General features: G+C 39.2%; 1 protein-coding gene across 1 annotated transcript in view; it reads right to left on the bottom strand.

Annotated features, from left to right (window-relative positions):
* Positions 1 to 17,483, bottom strand: part of antxr2a (ANTXR cell adhesion molecule 2a) — a 36,786-nt gene that overhangs the window by 9,547 nt on the left and 9,756 nt on the right. Inside the window, exons 10-16 of the mRNA XM_049020423.1 lie at positions 16,944 to 17,013; positions 12,742 to 12,817; positions 12,559 to 12,654; positions 7,240 to 7,284; positions 6,765 to 6,860; positions 5,792 to 5,962; positions 5,562 to 5,642 (exon numbers count right to left, since the gene is read on the bottom strand). Coding sequence (XP_048876380.1) covers positions 5,562 to 5,642; positions 5,792 to 5,962; positions 6,765 to 6,860; positions 7,240 to 7,284; positions 12,559 to 12,654; positions 12,742 to 12,817; positions 16,944 to 17,013 — 635 coding nt within the window. The remainder of the gene's footprint in view (positions 1 to 5,561; positions 5,643 to 5,791; positions 5,963 to 6,764; positions 6,861 to 7,239; positions 7,285 to 12,558; positions 12,655 to 12,741; positions 12,818 to 16,943; positions 17,014 to 17,483) is intronic.

Here is a 17,483-nt window from a genome sequence, read left to right as displayed (position 1 = left end):
GGCACAGACACAAAGGGAGATGCCAGCACATTTACTAGTACTGTTAATTCTATACTAGTGTTGGTAATTGCCACCCTATAGCAGTACTGCTAATTCTGTACTAGTGTTGGTAATTGCCACCCTATAGCAGTACTGTTAATTCTGTAGTTGCATTAATTCTCACCGTATATTACTATTGTTAGTTCTGTAGTTGTATTAATTCCCATCCTATAGTAGTATTAATTCCGTAGGGGTAATTCCCACCTCATCGCAGTATTCATTCTGTAGCTGTCGTTAATTCCCACCCTACAGTAGTATTAATTCTGTAGTAGTGTTAATTCCTGCCCTAAAATAGTATTCATTTTGGTGTTGCATTGATTCTCTCCCTATAGAAAAATTGTAAATTCTGTATTGTGTTAATTCCTGCCCTATAATAGTACTGTTAATTCTGTGGTAGTGGTAATTCTTCTCATTGAGTAGTACTGTTAATTATGTAGTAATTTGGTTCGTTCCAGCCCTATGGTAGTATAGTTAATTCATTTGTGGTATGAATAACTCAAGCTCTTTTATAACACTTAATTTGTTTGGGGTATTGCTAATTAAGGTCCTTTATCAGTATTTGTGCTGTCAATTCATTAATAACCCATTAAAAATGTCTTGACTGCACTCAAAAGAACACCAACACCACTAACCAGGTGATCATGAAAACGTATATTCATTTCCAGCTATTATAGGTCTTACCTGCATCTACTCCATATACAGGCAGATCACAATGACATCTAGGCAATTTTCATTTCTTTTTCAGGTCTAACCTAAAGGTGACTTGCAAATGCTACTGCAAACATACCTTTTTCTTTTTTACATACATATAATTTATTAGGACAAGATGCTGTATATCTAAGATAACCTTCAACAAGCTCATAGACACCAGAAGGAAAGCTACATCCTCTGTATATTTATCCATCTTCATAATTAACAGAAGTCAAATGTGTTTCTCCCATTAGCTGAAGAGGGCCCACAAATATTTTCTATTTAAGCGGGTAATAAATGCTTCTCTCTAAATAAATAAATAAAATACACTCAATGACAAGTAGTAAGGAAATATGTTATAAATGTTCTAACACTGTTGTAGCATCTTCATTTAAAGGCATTTGAATAAGTGATATTATAATATCATTATTTAAAATGTGGGTTTTGGTACATAAATATGCATCATCTGGCAATTCAGGATACATATATCTTTTATACTGTAAACAGTACTTAAATTATCACACTTTCAATTATCCCTCTCTTACTGGACAAAACAGCAAAAGGGAATTATACACTTTTTACACATATTATGCATATATAAAGTTTCAGTGATACCTGGAAAAATCCTTTTAATAATGCTCCATAAAGTGGACATGAAAACACAATTAAACCAAATCGGTACCCATTTTCAGTGCCAAGAATTCTTATATCAGTACCTAACGAATACACAAAAGACACTGTGTCAGACAGTCCAATAACAAGCCCCTAGATGAACACCAAGCGTGATTCAATCAGTAACTGACGAACAGGAAAAAAAAAAAAAAAACACTGCATTGCAAATGGCCAGAGTCACAGGGCTGGTACCAGACTTCCTGAGCAACAGCAGGAAAGCGGGACATAGCTAAAACAATAAATGCCAGGTTTACTGCAACAGAAGTAACAACCGAAGGCTGATGCGGTGACACCAAAAAAAAATGAATAAACTACTATATGTACAAAAAAGTGTGTCATTGTGAAAGATTGGAAAGGAGCAACTTCCTTTATGAAAACCTATTTCATAATTTAAATTCACTGAAAGACACACACAAATTACACATTTTCCATAAACACAACAACATGCACTGACATATACTGTAGAAAATGACAGTAAATATAATCTACTTGTCAATTCAACGAGAAAAGTGTTGGGTGTTTAAGAGAAAATGGACACTATGGCCCTGCCCCTGCCACGGTTCCCCCCTGCCTTCCGTAACCATACCACCATGTCCTGACTACTGAAAGACTAGAGGGTCCTAAAAAAAGAAATCCTGTTAAGCGGGCCTGGCTGCTCAAGCATCCTCCCAGATAGACATGGCAGACATTAGAGAATTTACAACCAGTCGCACGGACATCTGCCCCACTTTCCGCGGTTATTGTAAAAGTAGCTAATCTGGTTAAGAGAGAGGAGGCCGTTTCATAAATTCATGCACCAGCAACTGCAGAAACCACCGGGTCTCTTCTGAGGAGTGCCGGCTGAATTGAACTGTCAGCCTTCTTCTTACGGCTTGTTAGGCGTAACAGGCATGTCCGCTGATATTGCTAATGAGGTTTAAAGGGTTACGGAAAAGCCCCATGGAGAGACGCTGATTTAGGCCCGACCTGCTGATTTCTAGCATATCCCCATCTGCCCCCAATTTGCCCCTTTTTGTCGAAACAGGTGGACCATCATGTGACACCAAGGTAAATTCTAGCTACACCCATTCAACAGCTCCCATCAACGCTAAATGAGCTACTGTGAAACATCAAGTATTTATCATCGATTTTCATACTTCCATTGAAAATAAAATGCCTGATGCCACTAAAAATGCAACCGTCTTCAGTCAAACTTTAGTTTTTAGTCTACAAAACTCTCCAATTACTCGGTTGTGAAGAGTTCATGTAAGCTTCATTTCCCACCAGTTACTCTCATATACATTAACAGAATAAAACAAAGGATTTCAAAATTAAAAAAAAAATTATATATATATATATATATATATATATATATATATATATATATATATATATATATATATATATATATATATATATATGCCATGCACTTTTAACCCATAAAATCAAGTGATATGACATTGATTTATTTCATGGTGACTTTATTGTGTAAAACAGAACAGCAACTGCACAAGTCATTGAACTGAAGAGCAGCTTGCATCTGGCCAAACATATTTATCAAGAAGAGGTCAGGAAACGGCGACAAGTCCTTTCCTGTGCTATATGCAATCTGCATTATTCCATAAAAAAAAAATAAAAAAATCATTTGGCGCGTATTTTTCTACATGGAAAAAGCAAGATAATGTGGCTTGTCATTGTACACGGCGACAGCAAAGGACAATGAAACGCGGCATGTAGTGCTTGAGCTATTCCACCTCTCAATTCCGATCGGAAAACACTCAGGAAATGAGTTGATGAAATGACAAATGATTCAATTTAAGTCTGGGGAGGGACGACGGCTGAGTGCCTCTGGGAGGCATCGCAGGAAACCCAGAACACAACAGAAAATTTCAGTTTCAGCAACATTTGCTGGGTTAGATTTTCTTTTCTTCTCCAAGTGAGCCCTGCTCCTATCAGAGTTCCCTTTAATTTCCCGCACATGTGCAAGATGTGTAAGCCTTGTGCAAAAGGGCCGGCATCACCAGGTCCCTGAGGTTCTGGCATAGAACTGGGGGCACGCAGCATTCCTCCAGGGAAGTTTGCCCTCCTCCCAGTTTATCATGACCCAGCCCTAGGCACAAGCGATATGATCTGGCTTCCTGAGGTCACAAGGCTGTTATGGTGGGGTCTGCCACCACCACCCAATGAATAAATAATCTAGCTGTAAAATTCAGACACCCCCGCTCAGTGCTACCAGTGGACTGTCTTCCTTGCAATGTCATTATTTAAGAGAAAATTAATGAACAGGCCCCATCTGGTTAAGTCCCTATACAGCACTGGCACTGTACGCAGAAACAGCAAATTTACAAAGTACAAATAATCTTGGGGGACAATCTCAAGATAGTTTGTTTTTAAAGGTCTTGGGGATGGAATTTTCACTATTTACAAGAATATTCATACATCTGCCCTAATTCACATAGAGTTATAAAATTAATATGGCTTCTAATAATAATTAATAAAAAATCTGCCTAACCAGGACCTACCATAAAAGTCAATACCTCCACATGATCCACAAAATATCAAGCTGTGCGCATAAGGTCAACTCTTATATCTGACATTCCCCATAGGTATGTTTAACCACACAGATCTGTCATTTAAAGCTCAACTCCTGCCTTGTGTACATGAACATGCTCTGCTCCGCCATAAACAAATGGCTCCCGAGAGAAACCACACACGGAACCACACACCACCAAGCTCCTCCATCTAGTACGCGCTGCCATGCATGTGGAAATGAGGCTCCGGCATCAATGGTAGAGGGACAGTGTCGGATCACGGCGGCGGCATGCATACATGGACGCCAAGCACGGGAAGGCCTCGCATGAAGCCACCTGTGTGCTGATATCGGTGCTAACGTGCTGCTTTTTCTCATTCCACCTCTGTGCACACCCAGACGACTCAGCGCCTGCTAATTATGCTAATTTATGTGCCACTTATAAATGAGCTTTTTAGTACACTTTGCAGCCTGCTGCTTTGTAACAAAATACACAAATCCTGCTGAGCGCATCTCTGGGTTGCAATGAGGGGCCATTCAAAAGAGCTCCAGCCCCTTTAATAAGGCCTGTCAACTTGCCGCCACCTTCCCTACCTGCTGTCCCCCGGCGCTCCGCAGAAACTCGGTGGCAGATGTTGCTCCGCTAAGTTGGCTCTGAAGTGCCTCTGTTGCTCCCCCGTCTCCCCAACAACACAGCCGGGCTACTTTGGATCTCTGTATTTGTGCCTCAGGCAAGTTTAGGAGTGCAGCTGTGTCCACCCCCACGCTACCTTTGGTGTCAGAGCCCCCTCGGGCGAAAAAGGGGGAGAGTGGGGGCCGCCATGCTCCCCTAGACTGCATCTTCTGACGATCCGGCAGTGTGGCGGACCGGCCGATGGGGACGGTGGGCCCCTCGCGAGGAACAGATGTCCGTGACAACCTGCCTCTCTGCACCTGTACGAGTCCTCGCGGTGCCACGGCTGCCGTACATGAAAAATTCATGACCCCGGAGGGTTTCCACCCGACATCAAAGGCCGCGCGTGTGAGTATGTGTGTGCTACTCCTGCCCCGTGCGTGGCTTGCAGGCAACGGGAAGCCCTGCAGCCGGACTTGCCAGCACTTCAGGTGAGCATCAAGTAGGCTTCATTTAACATCCGCATATCCTTTTCAATTGTACCTTTAATGCACATATATATATATATATATATATGTGTAAATAAATAAATAATAGACATAGCACACTATATTTAGCTAACGAGACAAAAACAAATCAAAGGCTAGCGTTTCATTTACACGAGTGCGGATTCTCTGTTGCCTCTTTGTGCACTGATAAGACGACGGACGGGAGTCGAATTTTAACTGCCATATTGGGCCTTGTCATATCCTGTTTGCAAAGCCCTAACCCTGTTTGCCACTAACCGCAGAGAACGGAAATGAAAGTTCAGAGCAGCTATCAAACGCATGTTAGAAAAACACACTGCACTCTTCGTAAATCACACTGTGTTACAGAATTAATGTCTGCCATCCAAAAGCACTTCTGCTAGCCTGAGATCGAGAGAGGCCTTTGCCTGTAGATCTTAGTAAATATCAGCAATGGGCTTGTGCTCAGTTACTAGTTCGATTGGTGTGATTTGAGTCTGGGAGGAAGCTTGGTTTGCCGCCAGTGGCTTACCTTGTCTTCTCCCGTTGGTCTCATTAGAGAAACTCGGTCATATTGCCTCCGCAGCAGAGCCCACAGGGCATCTAGGCGCCCCTGGAAAAATGAAATAAAGAAAAAAAAACAATCATGAAGTAACCACAAGGCTACAAAAAGAGGAAAGCCTAAGGCAGAACTTTGGCACTTGACACCCAGTGAAATATAAGAGAGAAGATGTTTAACATGACTGTTAAAGGTACCCATACCTTTATAGGGGTGTACCACTTAGATTCGTGGTGCTGGTAGGTGGTGGCTGGTCTCGGGGGTGGGTTTCTTATCACTGGTTCTTCGACTTCCTCTGGGATGGACACCACAGCATTTTTGGCTTTCTCGAGTCTTGCCCCCTCTTCTGTGGAGCCTCTCTCCCCCCAACGAACCTGAAGTCACAATGGGCTACTGAGTTCAAAAGTCTTTAACATTGCTTTTAATCAGCATGCATAGTTTTACTTACACTTCTCATATATGCACACAAGTACATTTTTATAAAAAATAAACATGTATTCTGAAATTCAGGATAACATTATTAAATACTGAAATGTCTAACATAAAATGAGGGAAAAGAACAGCATATTACACTGTTTATAATTACACTGCAACTGGGAATACAATGAGGTTCTCTATCACAGAATAAACATGATGAGAACATTAGGACACCAAACTTCAGTAGATCACTAGAATGAAGGACATGAAGATAATGTTTAAACATAGTTTATTACAGCACTACTGGCAACCATCAGATAAGGACTAACAAACTTTTGAACCTAGGAACTGCACAGTTCTGTTTTTATCCACTGTAACCTCAACGCCTAAACTGCTGTGCTACAGCCCTACAACCTTCCACAGGAAGACTGCATTTCACAGTACAATGTATCTCATGCAGCCTGACTGACATAGCGTCAGTATTAAGGCTTTTTGGTTGCTCGTTTAAGCATAACCTAACTACAGTAGACTGAGCCAACATTCTGTTTTTTTGTGAAGTTTCTAGCAATATTTTATTTGCACACAATTTGACAAGCTGAAACCCGCAACAAACTCAAAACCAGAAAATCAAATAAAAAAATTTGTCAAGACACATGACAACTTCATGGCACATAGAACACATATACATTTAAATGCTGCTCATTTTTATTTTTCTGCAAGTAGCTGTTAGTGCAAGGAACTGCTGCATAGTCTGCGGACCTCCATGCGTTTGATTCCTCCAGCTCCTCTTCCCCCATAGTAAGATGCATCTACAGTGGGCCATTTTTTCTTGGGAGATAGATCTGGCTCAGGCTCCTTGAGGAACGAATACAAACAGAATTACGTGTCATTGTCAGACCAGTACCTTCGTTATCTGGGTATAACTGCACTTGATTCCTTCTATTCAGGTGCACTACTGGAAAACGATAAAAATGTACAGGTCTAATATGGGAATCTGCATTTCAGAATGGGGTTAAACAAGATCTCCAACACCATATGTCTCATCAGAATATGTTCTAAAGACTAAAAATAATGGCTGACCTGAGAAACAAGTTATTGTCTGTCCTCGGCAACAAATGTAAATGATCCATGATGCTTTTCTGATTGGGAGTTTCCTACAGTATCTTCCCCAAAACAAAGCAGAACAACAAAGATTTTGTGTTGTGTTTGAAGATTAGAGCTATAATCTACTCACGGGTTTGGGGGCAGGTGGGGGCGGTGGAGGAGGATCCTTGATGACCTATAATAAAAAATTGCAACACACACACACATATTATAAATGTCCCAAGACACCAACAATAAGGGATAGTTTCATAACACATGTAGCCTAAACTTTTTAACTGCCATATTTTTTAAATAAACCTGAGGATGGTATTACAAATAAAATAATTTCCTAAATTACAAATGTATTCTGACTGTGCTTCTCTGAATGGGCACCACAATCTCATCAGGAAAAACCAGTTTGCTATAAACCAACGAACATAACAAGCATCCACTGTATATGTTCTTAAACATAAGAGTTTTACCACTATAAAGACTAAGATCTGAGAACTTCTGTTCTTTTAAGCACAACTGGTCCTTCAGTCAGCAGGTTCAACAAACATTGGATGGAAAATATTTTTTTAAAAATCCTACAAGTTGGAAAAAGCAAAACTTGAACTTGCTGCACGCCAAGCACTACGCTGAATCCACGCAAATGAAAAAAGAATTTTTTTTTCCTGCACTGAACATATACTGTATTATATATGTATGTACAACAACTATTTACATGGCATTTAAATTGTATTACGAATTATAAGTAATCTAGAGATCATTTAAAGTATACAGGAGCATGCACACAGGTTATATGCAAACACTGTGCCAATGCATACAAGGGACTTGAGCATCTGCGGATTTTGTCATCCACAGGGGGTCCTGGAACCAATCCCCGTGGATACCGAGAGCCGACCGCATACATCACTATAAACCCACTGCCAGTTAATTCCCTGTTTGAAAGGGAATCGGGGGAATGAAGATATAAGACGCAAACTAAACACTTACTAAAGAAGTAAACATCCTTCAATCCATCCCTCCATCATCCCATCAACCCCCCCACCCAACCCCACCCCACCCCCCACTTATGTCTTTTAGGATCCTCAGGTGAAGAAATCAAATTTGTCCTGGGGAGGGGAAATAAAATATATTGTACCTCCAGGAACATATAGTATTTAAAATTATACACAGTTACCTCCGCATAAACCTCCCCTAAAGTTTTCAGTACAAGTTTCAAGGGGAACACTTTGTTTATTCCGTTTTCATTACCAACAAACAAAGAGATGGATGTGTGACAATTCAGGCACAGAGAAGTCCTTCGGGGAATTTACTTTTTCCTTGTTTAGTTAGTTTTCAAAATACAGGTTTTTCCATTTACCAATTTAGCTTCAGGAAAAAAAAAAAAAAAAAAAAAAAAAAAAAAAGAGCTATTTTGCTAATAGCTGTCACACGTTAGATTTATCAAAGGCATTACTGCAATGTAAAAATCAAATAATTACTTTGCCCTTTTGAGTTCATGTGAATCTGAGCACTGTATATTATGTACAAATATGCAGACATAATTTAACTACAAATCTTCCAGACTTATTGGGTAACATGTAAATTATTACAAAAATTAAGTGACTGTTAGTATAGATTCTGACGCACAGTAATAGGTCATAATTGGTGAAATTGCCCTCTAGATTATCACTCTTCAAAAGAAAAAAATGCAAGAGTTCTATTTTCTTTAGTGCATCATACATTAGGTTCTTGGTATATATGTCCAGGCCTGTGCCCTTACACACACACACATACACACACACACACACTCTTTTGATGTTATGAAACAAAGTCAAAGTGAACTTTGTCATCTCAGCTACATACATTACATATACAGTGAGACGAGACGATGCAAGTAAACCTGGAGATATTGTATTTTAGAAATATCATTAGTATTAATATATTGTTTCTTTTTTGCTATTATTTGTGCCACTTCTGTGGCACAATGACAGCATTTAACTACCAAAATCGTCCACCTATACAAAGAATGTTAACACATTTTCATGCATGTTAAAATTTCATTTTAGTCTTTTATAGAGCAATAAAAAGCTAAACTTATGTATGTGGTTACCCTGGCAGATATAACTTTTTCCCCTGGATTATTCGGATTTATGAACACACTTCATTTGATCTTTAATTATATATGTCACAAGAAATGTATTTTGCAGATTCAGCAGGCAATACATGTATGTTTGCTTAATTGCACATAACACAGCTGGGCCTAATATCTGCACTGACACCATGCAAACCAAACCGAAAGAATGACATCACCTGGTTACCTTGTTCTAAATAAATCTCTGTCACTAGGAAACAAACGCTTTTGTTGCACTATACATCTCTATGCCCTTTGAGCACAGTTTTGATCATGCACACAATCTACAGGTAGTTCATTTTATACTACATTAAAGTTTGCTGCTATTTTTGTCATGCTTCTGGTAACATTTCCAGAACAGTAGACAAACAATAACAAATATGCTAAAATAAATAGTATCCTGTAGGGTTGTGCGATGACTAAAATCTCATACCCCGATACAAAGCATCTCATATCCTGATAACGATATATCACAGCTGATTTTTTTTTCTACATATCAGCTGCTGGAGGAATTGGGACAAAAATCTGCAATAAAAAGGAGCGAGGTCACAAATGCAATGAGATTCAGAAACAGACGGGAAGTAATCCACAAATATGCAGAACTCTTTTCACACGTACAACTTGCTCCGTATTTCTGCGGATATGATTTTACACAACACAAATAAAAATACATATTTGTGGTAAGTGATGTATTTGTGACTTCTTTCTACAGATCAGCTGCAGTATAGAGAGCCCCTAAGAGGTTTGGGTAGGAAAATTTTTTCTGAAATAGTTTTGTGTACCCTTGCAATACTTTCCCATTGCTAATGATAACTATATTGTGTCTGTTTAAAAGTACAAAAAAAAAAGAATTATTGGACCAATAACCTAAATGATACAGACATGTCCAGTTTAAGGCTGAAAGCACATTTAACTATATAGGACAATGGCCACAATGCAATTTTCATTTACGTGTTTTTAAAGATATTTAACATGAAGCACACACACACACACACACACACACACACACACACACACACACACAAACATAAAAATATTAATTGTTAATATTAATTAAAATTCACCCATAAAGAAATCTGGAAAACTAAGGAATATTGTTTGTTTTTGTAGAAAGATATTGCAGCTTGAAAACTGAATATAAAGCCAACTTTACCATAGTGTCATAGTTAAGGTTTAAACCCAAATCCACTTTCGGATATACCTCCCTTGTATTGTAACTTGATGATGTATGTGGGGATATGCGGATCTTTTCTGAAATATTCCAGGAAGCAGGTTCAAGTTTAAATCTTAACACCAAGATATCGATAAAGTTAACTTTGGATGCAGTTTTCCAGCTGTAATATCTTTCAGTGTTTGTACTATATTTCAAGTCTGCACTTCACACTGTCTTGCTTAAAGTCGCTGGTGGTGAATAGACACAGTACGAATATTAATAAATATGTATAAAAACACATTATATTAAAGTTACATGGCGTACATTGTCCCCGATAGTTTAATGCTTAAAGCACACTTTACATGTTTATTATTTAGGTTAATCCATGCTGTCACATTGCAGCAAATAGCAAGTGGGCAAGTGTAGTGGGACTGCAAAACTATTGTGATTAAACAAAACAATTTAAAAAAATATTTTTACACCCAGACCTCTTAGGGGGCTCTGTAGCATTAAGAGCTAGAGAAAAATCCACAAATCAATAGGAGGGATGTCACAAACGTAACGCGATCCACAAAAACATAGGACGAGATCCAGAAATGTACAAAACACGTTTCACATTTACAAAATCGCTCCATATTATCATGGATATGATTTTACAGAATACAAAATTATATTTTTGGAGAGCCAAATATTTATGGATCATGGTACATATTTCTGGATTGTCTTCTGTGGGTCACAAATAATAAAGTCTAATAAGAACCTCCACACATGTGCCACATGATGAAAAATGTTGCCATAAATAGTGTATTTAGCGACACCACGGAATAAATGATAGAGCATAATATGAAACAATAGAGGTTATCTTGCCATCCGATATATATCGTCATATCGCACAGCCCTAGTATCCTGTACAGTCAAGTACAGTCAAACCTCGAATTGCGAGTAAGTTGGTTTGCAAGTGTTTTGGAAGACGAGCAAAAATTGATCACAACTGAACCAATGGTTCTTCTCTCTCTCTTTCTTGCTGCAGGATTGTGGGTAATTATCTCCCATGCTTGGTCTCAGTCAGCGTGCCTCACTCGTATAGTCAAAATTTAGTAGAAAAGCACCACGCAAATAAGGGCGTAGCAGTATATATATATATATATATATATATATATATATATATATATATATATATATATATATATACTGCTACGCCCTTATTTGCGTGGTGCTTTTCTACTAAATTTTGACTATACGAGTGAGGCACGCTGACTGATGGAGATGCAGAGATGCAATGCAGAAAATCATGAGGTCAGGTTTTTCTGTGTCTTTTCCTGTGTGAAGTCCTGTTCCTCTGTGAGCACAGAAACCATTAAAGGCAGACCCAGTGCCAGTTCACACACGATGGTCCCAAGCCAGCAGCATAGCAAAAAAATGCTATTAAAACTACTCCTTGCATCTAAAAACATTAATTACAGAAGTATGTTATGAGTTATAGCAGTACATGAGCAGGTGTATCGCTTAGTGTAACAGGTACAGGAGAATGGGCAGAGCTGCCAACCACATGACGACGCACTGTTCATATCCAACTAGTAATAGGAGGTATACACTAAAGTATATGTGGACAGCTACAATAAGTAGATATGTATAGATATGAGGCCGTACCTATTGTGCTATTTCGTCACAAATGAAAAATAACTCACTTTATTGTACTAGAAAAAAATTTCACAACAATTTCATGCACCGTTCTCTCAGCTCCCACTGTGTCCTACTGCGTACATCTTTTGATTTTGTAGTGCCATTCGTACCTTTTCGCGAAATTTAAGTGCTATTTTATTATAACTAAGTGTTATGATTTTATATTTACATTATTTGCTATAGAGTGCTGAGTGTATAACAATACTGTATTTAATGTGCCTCTCCCAGATGATTATCGAGATATGTCCAAAATCGATTTGCATCTGGCGGTCCTGGTCCCAAATGCAGACACACATCAACAGATACCTATAAATTGACCACATTGCCATTGTAAAATGGATACTAAGGGACAATGTAACAGAAATTCTAAAGAAACTATCACAAAAAAGGAAAGTTTTGAAATGGTCAGAAATGACCAAATTTGAACAAAGTCAATATAATCAATATAAAATAGGGAAAATACTAATAAACAAACCATATGTAAGCAAACTCGGCTGTGCAAGTCTGTCACTTACCACAGTGCAGCAAAGAGGCCAGAACCACCACATCGCAGCCAGGGCCGCAAGCAGAAGCAGCACCAGGAAGAAGATGAGCACCCCTATGCCGCTGGACTAAGGTAGCAAAAGAGGCTGCAGTTACTTACCATGAACATCCTACAGAAACACAGAGGGAAAACCCAAGCAACTCCAATCACTTACACATGTTGTGGCAGAGATGATTTCATTTGCAATGAAGGACTGGCCCCTGTTCAGACTGATCTGTACAGTCATCTTTCTGTTAAGAGAGAGAGAAAAAATATGTATATATATATATATATATATATAAAATATTCCTGTTTATGCAGTGTGTGTGTGTGCAGTCACATAAACATATACACAGTGGTATCTTGGAACACGAAGTTCATTCGTTCTAAAAGGCTGGTCGAGTTGTGATTTGGTTGAGGTCCAAATCGCATTTCCCCACAAGAAATAAATGTAAATGACTTTAATCCGTTCCAGACCCCCAAATGATTGCCTACTGACTAATGATAAAAAGCATTGACAATCAATATAAAACTGATACACACATTTAAAAAAAATCACACATAACAAAAGCAATAAAAATTAAATAGAAGAGAGAGACGACACACATGCAGCACCTTCAAGTCTCAGTATCATTTCCTTTTTAAGTTCTTCAGTTACTCTCACTTTTACTCTTTGGTTTGCTGCTATCACTGCTCACTTTCTTAGGGGCCATAATTATTGTATCACTAAATGTTCTGTAGATAGAGTACAAAAAATTCACACTGAACACAGGAACACAGCTTTTACATGTCGAACTCAGTGGAGAGGTACTGCGAGACAGAGCGATTCATAGGCATCAGCAGCCCAGTAGGTACATTTGCCTTTGTATCACCCCATCAGAGACGCATTTCGATCTGTACAAGTTATTTTGTTTTGCTGTGTTCCAAGTTTTTGGTCGAGTTGCGGTTAGATTTTTCTCCACCGACCCATTTGAGGTCTGAATTGGTAGAGCATCTCACCCAGTACAAGTTTCAGCAGGAACGGTACAGTTCCAAGAGGTACAAGTCGAAAAAAATCCAACAGATCCATTCGATGTCACAGTTGTTCGAGTTCCAAAGTTCCACTGTATATACAAAAACACACACGCACACACATACATGAATACATATATAATCTCCTGCTTCCAATATGAAAATAGCACCACTATGCCACAAAGCTCATGTGATGCATCTTACGATCCTAAAACTGCCTAATTTCTTAGGGGACTGGAAACAGAGGAACTATAAACAATGACAAATTATACATAATCATCATCAGGTATAATCTTTTGGGTTTCTCGATTTCATGCATACTCTTCATTAAACTGGATTGCAAATGATAATTACTGGTGGCTTACTGGGAATTCATTTACATATAATTTCTTGAGCAAATATAACCAACAATAAAAGGAAAGGAAAATATTCTTGTCCAGTACTTGATCATTCTATTGCATGGTGCAGTAGAAATCTCTGTGTTGCTGAAATGACAACTGCAAAGGTAGCCGCCTTGGTTTCAGCCCTAGGCTTTGCCTTGGGCCAGGTGTACTTTGGAGGGTCAAACGCAGAATAGCAATTGTTCCTTTAATGCAAACTGATTTCCTGATCATTACTGCTCATGGCAACCACCTTGGGATTTTTTTAAGACATGAAATGTCAAAAGTTCAATCTGTCCTTTACTTTTTTTTTTTCTTGGCTTAGCTAATGCTTTGATCCCAAGAGCCTAACGATGCTGCATGGAGTATTTTACTGAAGGAATCCAACTGGCTCCAACAGCAGTGCACCTCACCAGCCTGAAGCTGAAACCCAGCGCTCTTCACTATTCTATTACAATGCAAACGGTGAGCATCTGCTTTACCTGAACTGTCTTTGTTTCTTTTATATGACACTGACATTCAATCACCTAGCCAATGCTTAAAAACACCAACAACATTTTTCCAGGCAACTGAATATTCTGCTGGAGAAACAGAGGTAAACATATTCAAGGGACTTTAGCTAGCAGCATTCAAGCTGAAAAACTATTTTTAATCACGGCACTATATGTACTTAATTCCGTTGTGTCGTGCCACGTAAAGTATGGTTCTGTATATGCATATCTACAGTCCTATTTGTTAAAAAATCTGAATACTATGGTATGCTTCATAAAAAAAGCGAACAGATGAGGCTTTCAGCTAATTTCCTTCATCACAGATACAGTCATAACAATTGTCAGAGCTGAAAACAGTACTCTATCTGTGCAGTGCCCCTGGTTATCTCCTCTAGCCAAGCATTGATTCCTGTACACAAAGTAAAAGATCCCTCTGAATGGTTGAGAGGAGCAGCTAATTTAGTGGACATCTTGTGCGGACCACTACAGAGGGCCGATTGTTAATCAAGATAGGGTTGTCCAGCTGGACGAGAATCTCTCAGCTAGTTATGCTGTCAAACACAGGCTTGCATTTAGCTCCTGCCAGACATTCTTCACAATCTAGGATGCCAGGTTCTGTAAAAGCCTTTTTAACAAAATCAAAAAATGTGCCTTATTTCATTTATCTCTTATTGTACAACATTGCCGTCAGTTGGAAACAATAAAAATCTGTTACGTGAAGGCTAAAAAAGTCAGCGCACAGTTCAGCACGCATGGCGTCCGTGCAACGTGTGACTTTCTGGTTGTAAATTGTGCCTCTGAATACTGAGGCTGGCCTGTCTTCAAAACCCTAATGCTGGATGGGAGATTTGGCAACAGAGGCTCCCCCGACTATGACCAAACAAGCACTGATAAGCCAGAGGTTACATAAATAATGAAACACAGATTTCAGACGTCGAAATTGCAACGTTAGGTGTAGTTTTAGGTTCGCAGGATACGAACTGTGAGGGACAACATCGTTCTTGGGACCTTCAAACAATACCACAAGAAACATATGATTCAATTGGTGTTCGCTAAGTTTGGACAGCCAAAATAAAAATAAACATTCCTGTGTATGTTATAGCAAGTGTAATCAGTAACAGTTTGCCTTAGCAGTACAAAAAAGGGGGGAATGTCATATATGACAGAGGAACATTTCCAAGATCATCTGCCCAGGCTATCAATGTAAATGCAAATAGGTAGTTAAACTTAAGTAATTAAACACAGCCTTCATAATTTTCCATCACCATTAAACAAAACATCAGTAGTAATTTCTCCTTGAGTTGAACCCACCAAGACCAGCAGCTCTCTCCATGTACCTTTTTATAAAAGCTTTCTCCATACCTACTAACGCCTCAAAGATTCAAGAGTACAACCCCTTCACCCTCAATCTGCTCTACTTTATTACAGGAAAGGAAGAAGAAACGCGTGTTTTTTTCCTACTTTACCCACCACTTTGCATTAATTGATAAGCTGATAATTGCATAAAATATAAATATCACAAAGTCAATGCTACAATCAGAGAGAACCAGTAAATAGTAATAAATAGTAATTAGAAGGCAAATTCATAAGTCACAAACATGTATTCAACATAGGATTATAGTCTTTTTGCAGTATCACGAAATCCATTTTTGCAACAAGTTGATAAAATGTTGAAAGCATGTAGAGAATTGAAGGCAGGAAAGAAAACATTTTGTTTATATATTATACACACACACACACACACACACACACACACATATTATATATAAGGGAGAGAGAAACTCCGAACAAAAATAAATGTGCCCAGAAAACAAAAAAAAACTTTCTAATAATGTAATAAAAATCTACTAAAAATGTAGCCGTGGGTCAGTGAAGGACAGTGAAATAAAACAGGAAAATCATCCAAAGCAATCAGTCACCATAAGCCTTTCAGTCCCACTCTCCTGCTATTAGGTCAGAAACAAAAGAATCTTGAATAATACTGATTTCAAAAGGACAGCCTTTAAGTGGGTCAGCTTCAAAATAATTGTGTTTTTGGCAAAGATTTCCAAGCTTAGGGAAATACTGTATGCTATGCAAACAGCCATGCTGCAGACTGAGAGGATCACAGGGAAGGCTTCTAAATAAAATCTCTATAGCCTTCCATCTTTCACTGTTGAATCGGTGCCACTTTAAAAAGATGAGCATGAAAGGGCAACTTTATTCTACCACTGTGACGGATTCCGGATGCTGTGTAACACGAAATAAAATTAAAATAAAAACAAAACCCACGTGTTTCTGAGGATGGAGAAAAAAAAAGAAAAAAGGGGAGATTTCTGGAACATTTGAGCACGACTACTTTCCGTCGCTCAAGATTCAGGCCCGGAAACTGAACACATGGAAAGCTAAGAAAGCAGCCAGATGACACCGTGGGACCTTGCTGAACCGTGGCCCCTGTAAGCACCGAGACAAGCATGTTCGGATAAAAGCTCATAAAGCTCTCATTGGATACTTACTCTCCGACTTCGTGCAGCTTGTGTGTGGGACAAAGGATATAATAGTCGTACGCTTCGGTTGGCTTCTCATCTGGAAAATGAGACACTGCGTGAGCTCCCCCCCATAACTGCCTGCTTGGTGAACTGGTGAGCCCCATCTATTTTTGGGCATAGGGAGTGTGCAGGCCGCTCGCTGGCAAAATCACAGCCTGGTTCACCAAGCGGTACTGGGTCCAAGGTCCAGAACACGGTGGTTCGACGTGTTTTAGGGAACTACATGCACACTCCTATCTCTGCAGTGTCCTGGGAAGCCATGTCACCTAATGGCTCCAAGGAGCCCTGAAAAGGCATGTGTCACCCATCTGTGAAGATGCTTTAAAGCTGCGATTATGGGCATCCACAATTATACGATGCCCTCTCTCTGAGGCACAGGGCGGAAGTTTCTGCCTCATCTGGCATAACCAGGAAACAGCATTATGGACAGACATCCAACCCCTTATACTTCAAAGCACAGGAACCAAAACTGGTAAATATAACCAGGCCACAGTCTGACATGAAACT

This window comes from Brienomyrus brachyistius, chromosome 7 (assembly GCF_023856365.1).
Source record: "Brienomyrus brachyistius isolate T26 chromosome 7, BBRACH_0.4, whole genome shotgun sequence".
NCBI classification, from domain to species: Eukaryota; Metazoa; Chordata; class Actinopteri; order Osteoglossiformes; family Mormyridae; genus Brienomyrus; species Brienomyrus brachyistius.
This window is presented reverse-complemented; position numbering and strand designations above follow the sequence as displayed.